General features: G+C 41.8%; 1 protein-coding gene across 1 annotated transcript; it reads left to right on the top strand.

Annotated features, from left to right (window-relative positions):
- Positions 1 to 1,168: 1,168 nt before the first annotated feature.
- Positions 1,169 to 10,885, top strand: LOC141008466 (uncharacterized). The gene is made up of 19 exons (XM_073480843.1): positions 1,169 to 1,262; positions 1,348 to 1,406; positions 1,497 to 1,557; positions 1,885 to 2,039; positions 2,119 to 2,183; positions 2,283 to 2,376; positions 2,804 to 3,067; positions 3,911 to 4,204; positions 5,362 to 5,613; positions 5,705 to 6,019; positions 6,279 to 6,406; positions 7,552 to 7,771; positions 7,868 to 8,020; positions 8,683 to 8,873; positions 8,997 to 9,148; positions 9,259 to 9,516; positions 9,714 to 9,867; positions 10,316 to 10,448; positions 10,751 to 10,885. Exons 1-19 carry the CDS (start codon positions 1,231 to 1,233, stop codon positions 10,867 to 10,869), a joined length of 3,099 nt encoding a protein of 1,032 aa, XP_073336944.1. The 5' UTR covers positions 1,169 to 1,230; the 3' UTR covers positions 10,870 to 10,885.
- The last annotated feature ends 937 nt before the right edge of the window (positions 10,886 to 11,822 follow it).

The raw sequence follows: 11,822 nt of genomic DNA, 5'->3' as shown, positions 1-11,822 counted from the left end.
TGTTTATCTCAAATGTTCTCTAGAGCGGGGCTGCCCAAAGTGGAGGCAACTGGCCAACGTCATAAGGTTTGATTTGAGCAACCAGGTTTAAAAAAAATGCTGTTTTATTTTTTGTGAGGCAAAAATGTTCCTTAAATACCTCAATTAAGTAATCCAATGCTTATCCAGCATAGTATAAGGCTGCGCCTGGCTAATGTCCGGTCGCAGGAAAAGGAAATGTGCAAATGGGACTGAGGCTGGCCAAACAACAGGAAATCAGAGACTGACGTGCCCACATCTTTACAGAGACCTGTCTCCACCACAGCACCCCGGATCAAGTTGTTGCACTGGGCAGACCGTGTTCCAGGCTGACAGAGCGCAGGACTACAGCAGAAGAGGAGAGGTGGACTCTGTGTTTACATCATTGATGTTTGGTGCCCACACACAGTCAAAGTGGATGGACAGTGTTTCCTTGATGTTGAACTTTTAATGTGAAGATGCCGACCATATTACACAAATTCAAAAGATGCACTACATGTTTATGTATATCTGTGTATAATAACTGTATCTCTGTTTGTGTAGCATGAGGGAGTTAATGAACTTCCATTTTGTTATGCTACCCTGTGTCGCTGCCTTTGAGGCTGATTAAATGTGACTTTTTAGGTTACATTGTCAAAATTGAAATATGATGTTGTGGGTTTTCTATGGCCATAACTAAAAGTGGGCTTATTATTAGTAACATTATCATTTTTATAAAAATATGTATATTTTAACTGTAAAGGAATAGAGCAAGCTATATTTTTTGTCATTTGAAAGAGATGTCTTCTTCACATAGGTGTCAACTACACTACCACTTTTTGATATTTTGCCTATGTAACTTTTTTAAAAGCATATTTTATTAAAGAATGCTCTGCTTGCACCAAGAAATATTAATTAATCAGAATGTTCATCTCCATCTGTAGGTGGCTTGTGCTGATTGTGGTGTGAAATTATGACAAGTGTGCAGGAAAACTGTTCTGTTCAGTAGATGATAGATGTGAGCAACATATTGAAATCACAATGTAATGGACTAATTAGCTTGCTTGCTAGTAAGAATTTTAGAGACCTTCATGTATCACATGGCCAATCAACAGGACACAAAGGATTTGCAGGACGTCAGTGAGTCTGAGCAGGTGAGTGAAGGCAGCACACACCTGTGACTCATTAGGAGTGTGTTTTTTCCAGCCAAGCCTCAACTTTAACCAACACAACATGCTTTGTTTTGCTGGAATTAGAAAGAAAATGTAAGAAAATAATTATCCACAGTCATTTTTTTATCACCCATCTCACTTGAATCCAGCGGATTAATCTTCCTTTATATATTTTCAGGAACTCTTTCGAGTTTTCGGTCATCTTTTTCATACTGGTGTCTCATACCATATCATACGGTGAGTAGCAAACTGCACCTGACACATTTCTGAGTTAAGATAGACCAGAATTAATTACACTTGGAGATTTTCTAATTAATTTTCCTCCAGGACTTTGTGAAGATATTTCCTTCTCAATATGCTGGATGAGCAAGGACGACTCTCTCGGAAGGTAAACACAAAGACACAGCACAGTGTTTCACACAGTGCTTAATGATGCCTAATCAAGGGTGCTTTCTGCTCTGTGAAGAGAGACTCACACCAAACTCCATTACGAAAAACAGTGTATTGTTTCTCTGCAAAAATGTTCAAAACTGGGCCAAGAAATCCCATAATTGGAACTGAGGTAACCATGGAAAACAACCACAGACCAAAAGTACACAAAAGTGAATGGGATGTCCACATACTTCTGGCCAGAGAGTGATTCTTGCAGACTCATCTCTTCCGAGATGTGTTTAATGGTGTGTAACTTAGCTTTTATTATTTTCCATCCATTTAGGCAAAATGGAAACATATGGCTCAATGACACAGCACTCAGATCCATCAGGAAGGAAGGTAAACTTACCTCCCTGTCGGTGTCCCCGGGTGTAGAAAACAAGCTAACGCTTCAGTATGGAGGCTCTGTGCTGGTATGGACTTTTAAAATCACACCAGGTAGGTATCTTTTTAAAACTGTTTTCACCCACTGAGAACCAATAGTCCTGAAATGTTAAATGGATTGTGTTTATCTAAGGGATACAGTTCACTCAAGTCAGAGGCAGGCAGAAACCCAAACCACAACCAACGAGTCACACTAAGGTAGACTAACATCAGACTGATGCAGATGGATGCTCATGTTGGATTTTTATAAATAATTAACTCACTTTTGCTGACTCTGATGATCTGTCCTTTCCTCAGGCCTTCCTGGAGCTGTTGAGCCCCGCTGAGGTGTTTGCATGTGAAAATGGCACATTCTACTTCCACCAGGAGGAAAACTTTTTCCTCGCATTTGGTGAGATGATCTGTTTCCTGTGTGTATTCTTTTACACATATTTGGCGACTCATCAGATTCTGTGACTGGCAGTACTGCAAGAAGTACTCAGATGCTTTACTTAAAGCAACGTTATGTAACTTTTTCACTAAGTAAATTTAGCTGGTAAATACTTTACTTTATTGGATTTTAAATGCAGGATTTTACTTGTAATACAATATTTTTACATCATGGTACTGATAGTTTTACTTCAATAAAGGATCTGAGTACTTCTTCCAACACTGCAGGTCGGCCAAATACACTGCAACACCAGCAGCAGCCTCTTAGACTGATAAAGAGGGCGGCAGCTAGTCTAGCTCTTTGCAAACATAACAATCTGCCTAAATGTACCAGCACATTATATCATGAGAACTCTGTATGACTGAAATTCTTATTGGTCTCATCCTAGGCCACACTATGCGTCCCCCCGTCAAGCTCGAGTCCAGGACCCCCTCCGTCTTGCAGGTCTCCTGGGTGAACAACCCTCTAGCTGTCAGCAACAGCCACAATACCAGCCTGTACCACACTGAACTGGACTCCTATAATACTCTCAGCATGGACACTACCACCAACAACCAGTACCGCTTCAGAGCTCTGGACTCCTGCAGTCGTTACGTGGCCTGTGTGGAGATTGCTGGCACTCTCTCCTTCACCTGCCTCTCTACTATTACTGGTATGGACTGGTGGTGGGATGGATTAGCAAACATCCACAAATGATGGGCAACAGAACAGGGCCAGTTCACAATGTAGATACTTTTGGTTTTAGTTGTCCAAGGTTTGAGATGCCTTTCTGACATTTCCCTTTACACCCAATGGAGGTGAATGGAATTTTGACTGTGTGCACCATACACAAAATTCCATTCACCTTCATCAGCTTTCAAAAAGTCAGCAAGCTGTCTCACTGTAGGGCAGCTGATTATTGTCAATATTAAGTAAAAAATGTCTGAGACACAGCTAAAAAAAACGTCTTTTTAGGGATGCATGATGTTTGATTTTTGACTGTCTGATATTTTCCAACTCATTTTGATACCAATGTATGCACATATTTTTCCACTAACTACAGAGAACATCAAGTCTCTCCGGTTGGTTGGTTGGTTGGTAGGTTGGTTGGCTGACTGATTGATTAGGGCTTGGGGATATATAAATATTATGTCATAGAGTCATAGATTTTGGATATTGGTACCAATAGTCATCCCTATAATATTGTCACAATATTGATATGGAGGTATTTAGTCAAAACTGTTGTGATGTTTGATTTTGTTTGTAACCGAGTTAAAAAGATAATTAAAACTGGACTTTCACTCATAAAGTGGCCAGAGACACAGCTCCAAATGAACGCTAATGTTGCTCTGCGTTTTCCAGATGCATAAATAAGCAACTGTTTAATTAACTGTACTTTAAAGGTGACAGCGTACAAGTTCTGTTTGCAGCTTGTTTCTACCCTCAAGTGGCCAAAACAATCTGTTAATGGGAGGCTGTAAAAAGCTTTGCCTATTGTTTGTCCTTTTTCCACCAGACCCAGACATCCCCAAGGACTTTGAGATGACGTCATGGAACAGCAGCAGCGTATCTTTGGCCTGGGACGGTCCTGAGAACCGCAAGTTCTCCCTCTTCCTCCTCACCGCCTTCTACCTCAATGGAACAGACCACATCACAGAGGAGGTGCCCTTGTGGCACAAGGGGGGCGACTTTGTGTTCATCTTGTCTGACCTGCAGCCCTGCACCAGGGTTAAGTTTGGCCTGCAGACAGTTTGCCAGGCAGGGATGGAGTCCCGCTACAGCAAGATGGTCCTGAACGATGGAAACTCCCGTAAGTCCTGCAGGAGATAAAGCACTGACTCACTGAACATCTCCATTTGAACCCCTTATAGACCAATGAGTGGATACTGAACTTAAAGGGACAGGTAACCCCCAAATTAAAAAAAAAAACATATTTTTCCTCTTACCTGTAGAGCTATTTATCCATCTATTTATCCATCTAGACTTTTTCGGTGTGAGCTGTTGAGTTTTGGAGATATCAGGCAAAGAGATGACTGCCGACTCTCCAATATAATAGAACTAGATGGAAGATTAAAGTGCCAAAAAATACATTTGAAAAACTCAACAGTAATGTTTCTTTCCAGAAAGCATGACCCGGTTACTCAGAATAATCCACTAACCTTGTTATGAGCAGTTTCACGTAGGAACTATTTTCTTTCTGCCAAACTACACCTTATCACCACACAGAAGGAAAAGTGTATCTACTCATGGAGGAGAGGCTCGTGCCAGGGCAGGATGTAAACATTAACGGTGTCCTCTTCACCTGAGCTGTGACGTTAGCTAGCCTCTCATCCATGAGTAGATGCATGCTTCCTTCTGCGCGGTGATACAGAAAGAAAATAGTTCCTACACAGAACTGCTCTGTGGAATATCTTAAGTAACTGGGTCATAATGTCTTACATACTGTTAATGCTAGTTTTAGTGTTAGTGTAACCTTTTGTAAAGTTGAGCTTCATATTGCTGTGTTACTCACATTACCGGGCGTCTTCACTGACTTGATGATCTGCTAATCTTGTGTTACCGTGACACCATGTTTCAGGATTTTCCAGTACCCTGTAATCGCCAGTTTTGTCCACAGCGGTTGCTCAACGAAAGTACATGGTCTCACTTTAACGAGCTGCCAGTTAAGTGACCACAAGCTGCACATATTTGCAACACTTAATGCTTCTTAACACCAGAAAATGACTCTCACATTTGAAAGAGCAGTAATTTTATGGGAAAATACAGTGATGACTGCAGCAGAGAATATAACGTGCATAAAAGTAGCATATTTGAGAATGTAACAAGCAACTCTGATAAAAAGCATAATCCAACCTTTAATTGTTTGACTTGAGATTGTTGATCTTTGAATGAAAAGATTTCCATGTTTGTAAGGAGTCCATTAGATAAGACTGGAGTGCTTCACACACTCCCCTCTCTGCCCCTCAGTTCACTCCAGCATCGAGGCCTTGTGTCAGACATCATTTGGCCCCGATAACTACACCCTGAGCTGGCAGGTGAGGAACATCTCGTCCATCTCCACGTTCAGAGTGTACCAAGATGGGGCGCTGCAGGGCGCCACCCTCGTCACCAACTACACTGTGCGGGGACTTCAGCAATGCCAACAGTACCAGGCCAAGGTGGAGGCGCTGTGTGGAGACGGTGTGCTCATGAGTGTCAAGACGGTCCCGGTACATACAGGTAATGTAGAAAGTGATGAGTCCCACATGGATGTATGAATCTCGGTTTATACAAGGCCTGATCTATGTGCATGCACACTGTGTGTCTCCAGGAACCAGTCGTGTGTCTGGGCTCATGTACCGCTCTAACGACTCCACCGCCCAGTGGCAGCCCAGCGCCACGCACCACCCGGCCGTGGCCTTTTTATATGAGCTGTCTCTGGAGAACGGCACCACCCTACAGAGCAGCCGTGTGACTGACACAGAGCTGCATCTCCCAGGGCTGGAGGAGGGGAAGACCTACATCCTCGACGTGTGGGAGCAGTGTGACGGACAGTGGGAGTCGGAACATTCTCACATGTGTTTTCAGGGGGCGAATACATCCGTAGGGCTCCTTCTGAGGGCTGTTGGATCTGCTCTGAACCAAGGTCAGTCTGACACTTGTAGTCATGTGGTGTTTTTGGTTTGAGCATCACTGGTTGCATTTGACAATCCACTGAACATTTGATTTTATTCCCACACATTCCCAGTGTAGTGAGTGAAATGACTATTCAAGAAAGCTGGAATAAAAAGAAGTCATGATAAAGTCATTTTCTCTTGTCCAGGCTGAAATCCTCTACTTGATTTGTTTAACTGTCTTTCATGATAATCCCAGTTTACCATATTCCCAATGTGTGGCTTCTTTAGAGTTGGAGTTGGAGTTGGATATTTCCAGCATGGGTCTCATAGTGGTCGTACCCTGGTCACTGCCTGAGGATCTACAGGACGGCATGTCAGAACCAAGAGCCAGGATTGGGAAGATTTTTAAAGATAAGGTGGACAAACATTCACGGTTTACATCAGTGATGATGGACTGCACATCCAGTTTTCATCCTAATTGTAAACAGTGCTGTGAAAAAGCACGACCGTTGCAATTTTTGTCTAAGATAAAACAAATTGATGGAACATTGAAAGTCAACTGAGAAGATGAAAAACATTTTTGAATGTAAATACCACACAAAACTCTTAAGGCAATTAAAAACTAATGCCAAATCTCAATGAAATCTTTAGTCATGCTAGCTCTGCAGGTCAGTCCACCACTTTTCCTCAGCATCTCATTATTGGATGGATTGCCATTCTGTACAGACATTTAACCTCCACAGAGGATAAATTGTAATTACTGTGATGATCCGTCATCTAGCATCATCATCATCATCGTCATCATCATCATCAGGTCAAACCTTTTGTCCAGTACTTTGGTTTACGATCAAGCACCCTCAAAACTAATGACATTTCCCATCAGCCTCAGCTGCTTTAAGATAAGATAATCCTGTATAAGCTCCACAATCGGGGACATTTGCATTATTACAGCAGCAAAGGGGAAAACTAAGTAAAGATAAGCATCAGTAGAAAGATAAAATGGACAACACATAAGTAAAAAAGCAAGATATGAACAACTTCTGACCTCGAGCGTTGCGGAGAGCCAAAAGTTAATAAAACACCTGTCTGACTGTAACAAAATGATGTCTCTTTGGCGAGCGTACACACGACTGAACCCTTAGCAGTGCAGTCGACTTGCATATAAAATCCGACTTTTTCCAGGAGGAGGTCGGAAAGTCTTGAGTTCCGAGTTGTCTGGCCTCACAGAGCTGCTAGAATGGCTAGTGCTAATGTTGTGAGGCCTGTTGGAGACATTCAAATGAAAAAAACACGAGGTGGCAGTATGTGAGGTTCATTCATGGATGTCTCCCTTTTATAACCACCATATGGTACAATGTGGGGTACGTTTATTGAATTGACTCTAGTAAAAAAGCTCACCAATTTATTGTTGATTCTTCATACACTCAATTATTTTCTGAACTTAACGTTTTTCTTTAGTAAGCAGACTGTTTATTCTTTGACTAATCCATTTTCAGCCAAGCCTGTTGTTTTCTGAATAAGTTTAACATTCTGAGAGCATCACATCTTGTGCGTCCTTTAGCTGCAGGAGCTGTTGAAAGGCTTCGATCAGCCGGCCCGCATTGAGCTGGTCACCTTTGAACCTGCGGACGAGCTGAACAAAACAGAGATTCTGTTCATGTCTTTTGATGCAACCAACACTGAGGAAGATGTGCCCCTGCCTGTTGAAGATCAGCTGGACTACATCCGCTCCCTGAATACAACTAACTTCACGGTTAAAGATGGGGCCCTTTACTGGGACGGTAGGTGGTGGTGAATAACCAGCTCAACTAGTTCAAGTTTAAAGTCTTTCACTGAGGTCAGACTAAAAGATTTATCTTACTTGTTTTGTTTTTCAGGTCCAGATCTGTGTGCTTTCTCCACACAAAGTTTGTGTCCCCATAACTCTCTGTGCATCAACACCCCGGGCTCCTACACCTGTGTGTGCCAACAAGGCTACTACGATGTGAGTCCCTTCATCAAGCCTGCGGCTTCGCAACCGGTCTGCAATGGTAAACTTACACATCTTATCCAGTGAAACACACCTTTTTACATGTGGAAGCCAGGTCTTAACAGTCTTATTTGAAGTGGTCTGTGTTGTCAAACTAAGAATATGTCCATTATATGCGGTGTCTAAACCTTTAAATACTGAGGCTGAACACCGCAGAAAACAAGCCAGACTTACAGGGTGAAGAAGCTTTGGCTTTGTGGGCTGCTGCTTACTGTATGTTACTGTAACCCAAAAAATCAGGCTGCATGTGATTGGTTCGGACTACTGTCAGTTAAGCAAATATATAAATCTTCTTGCTGTGTTGAAATTTGTCTCCCCCTTCTGGCCCAAAAGCGTCATTACACAAAAACTGTCAACGTGAAAATGATTCTAGGCTTTTTTCAACCCCTGAATCATTCACCCTCTTTAGACTTGTATCTCCTTTTGCCCGGCTATCGAGAAACAGAACAGAGGTGTAGTTGTTGGCATGCCTAGGTCTCTAAAAATATATTTGACAGGGAAGTTGGGGACTTTCCTACCAACGACTCCATGTTTTTTTTAAAAGCATCAGCCATTGCAACTGAATGGTTAAAGCCACACATTCCTTCTGTTTATCAGATGCTGCAAAAGGTGTAATTCTGGTGTTTCACTGCTTTGATACCGACTCTTGTTTTTTTTAAACAGAAAAAGGCCTTTTCAGCCAGTGTCTGGATAAAATGGTGACTGGTGGAATAGCAAAAGCCTACCTGACTTCTCACATGGGGGGAGAGGTCGATGTGAGGCTGAACGATGGGCGGTGCGCCGTGGAGGAGAGGGACTCGTTCTACTACTTCCGTGCCTCAAGAAAATCCTCTGAATGTGGAACTGAGAGGCGGGTGAGTGACTGATGGAGCTGATGACAAAAAAAAGTGTTTTTGTTAAGCTCAATCTATTCTACCCCTTGAAGTGTGATGTTTGAGTTTTTAGCATAACCAGGCTGTGTGTTCGTGATTCTTCAGCTGAACAAAACTCACATCGAGTTCCAAAACACACTGACTGTGAACCTGAGCAGAGAGCACACCATCAGCCGGCGGGATCTAAAGGTCGTCTGGAAGTGTGTGTATCCACGACATTATGTTCGCAACACTCAAGTCAGCGTGGATATGGAGTGGTGAGCCGAGCGTCTTCATCTTTCTTCATCTCTTTGCCTGAACCGAAAAAAAGAAAGTACTCATTAAATGAAGGACGGGAACATATAAACACGTGATTGTTTCGTTGTAGGCTCTCCACCTTCTCCGTGGTGGAGTTCAACTCCTCAGTTCAGCTGGGGCTGACCATGAGCCTGTACACTGATGAGTCCTACGCCCACAGCTACAGCTACGCCATAATCCTGGAGCGCGAGGACACGCTGTTCTTCCAGGTGGCCCTGCAAACCAACAACTCTTTTGCTTCAGATGTGCTCCTGCAGGTGGAGTCATGCTGGGCCACTGAGAGCACCGACCCACAGGACAGCGTCCAGGGTCTTCTGCTCCAGGACGGGTAGGTGAAGATGTCCCCTGATGGATATAAAGTCATGAAAGGAACCTGCTAACATTCATGATGTAGCTTTGAGCCTTCCATCCCAAACTTCTGTGTTAATATCTTAAATAAAGGTTAAATGAAGTAAGCTATAAAGTGGTAACCCAAAACTCAAGGAAAAATCTTCAGTAATAAATGTTACCCTGTCCTGTCCCTAGCTGTCCTGTTGACAACACGTTCCACTGGCTCTCTGTTAACGGCCGGGCACAGAAGAGCAGATTTTCCGTTCAGATGTTCACCATGCCCCAGAGGCTGCCCCTCTACATTCACTGCCTGGCCAACGTATGTGGACATGATGAAGACTGTGTCAAGGTAAACCGATGGCTCTTTTTAAAGGTCGAGACTTTAAATAAAAGCAGTGTGAAAATACTCAATAACAAGGAACTGCACTGAAAATGTCGCTAAACAAAAGGTACATGGGTATGATTAGCAAAATTAACTGAAAGAGTAAAGTAAAAGTACTTATAACACAGAAAAAAAAGGCCCCTGGGAGTGTTGTACTATTATGTATTATATTATTGAATTATTATTATTATTACTAATGGATTAATGTAAAGTGTAATGTAAAGTTTTAGCGCTAAGGTGTAAATATTTTGAACTATTTGGTGCAAGTCACTGTTGGATAACAATGACAGTATGCATCTTATTCTAAAGTTCTCCATTTTATGTGAGATCTTAATCTATAAGTAAAACTTTAAATTATGTAAAAGTCTGTAAATATATATGAAAAAATCACTAACTGACCCTAACTGTGTGATAGAACTGCACCAGCCAGCAGCGCACCAAGAGGTCAATGAGCCAGACGGACAGAAATGGGAAACGAGCCGCTGTCGTGTCTGCTGGACCTCTGGTGGTCAATGAGAGAGTGAAGTCAGGAGTCCCAGTGTCTTACTGTGAGTTGACGCTCAGTCCAGAATATACACACAGACTGTTACATGATCAGTGCACATGATGTTGTCAGGGGTTGGGTTAAAATGGTACTTTAAAGAGAAAAAGAGCCCTGACTGCGTCTGATTGTTTTCATGTATGTTACAATCTGTATGCTTCAAATAATGTAATTAGTTTTCATTTCAAGTGAAGGGCATCATTTCTTAAGATTGTTTTCCCAAGTTAGATTCCTTCATTCATTAGGTCAAATTATCAAACTGCTGTATACTGATAACAAGTAAAATGACTTGTGTCCATATCTTTACAGGGGCAGAACACATGATCTCCATTGTGGCTGGAACAATAGGCTTTTTAGTTCTAACTATAATCTCAGTGAGTTCAACCAAAGCGATCATGACTTACTATGAAAGACTGCGGCTCAAATAAAGTGTTTATGACACCATCTGTGTGTGTGTGTGTTTGGACACAGTTCACTGCAAATGACTGAACAATATTCAAAAAACAAGAATTGAAACTCACTCTTACTAAACTTTACACGTCACACCATTTTGCATATAAAATCACTTTGAACATGGATGCATCAGGAGGACTGCCCATGAAACAGTAAAAGTGAAACTTGTGCCACCTTCAGAATGAAAAATGTCAAACCAGTGGTACGATGAGAACAATCTGAAATATACAGAACTGAAATGTACACATACAAACATAATGAATAATGTTTTTGAAGCATTATTTTATTGTTGAGCATTCCTTTTTACATAATTAATATAATCCTCAGTAATCCAAGTGGTAATGATGTGATACTGTATGTATAAGCAGTGCACAAGGAAGATTTCTTAGACTTAGCAGGACCGTGAAGCATGCTGAATTGCTGTAAAGGACTGAAATGCATACTGTCATTGAATTTACTTTTGTGCTTAAATGTCCTCTTAAAGCTGGTTTGTGACCTGTAAACTACATCCTGAGCTCTGTAGCTGGCTTCACAGCAGGACAGAGGCCATGCAGGGACGTGTATTTTATCCAGGAATTTTAGGAATCTAGGGGGAGTTTGTTCTACGATTTAAAAACTTTATAGGATGATTACCTGTATTTTGTAGCATCAATATATTAAAAAAAATGGTTCACTTTGGGATTAAGAGAAAATAAAAATCCTTAATTATCTATCTGGCAGTGTGCAGAAGGCTTTGGGATCATATTCAGACCTTCTTAATAGTAGAAATAAGTTGACAGATAATATAATCGATGGTTTATTGAATGATAATAAATGACAAATCTTTAGCATCTCTTTAGTTGTAGTTGTAATCAATCATTTACTTGTAGAATGTAACCTGAAGTACATGAAGCCCTGAGGCTACACACTCCGGTACAGTAGGTGGCGG

The sequence above is a fragment of the Pagrus major genome, chromosome 14 (genome assembly GCF_040436345.1).
Source record: "Pagrus major chromosome 14, Pma_NU_1.0".
NCBI lineage: Eukaryota > Metazoa > Chordata > Actinopteri > Spariformes > Sparidae > Pagrus > Pagrus major.
Note: the sequence above shows the minus strand (reverse complement) of the source record. Positions and strands in the feature narration are given on the sequence as shown.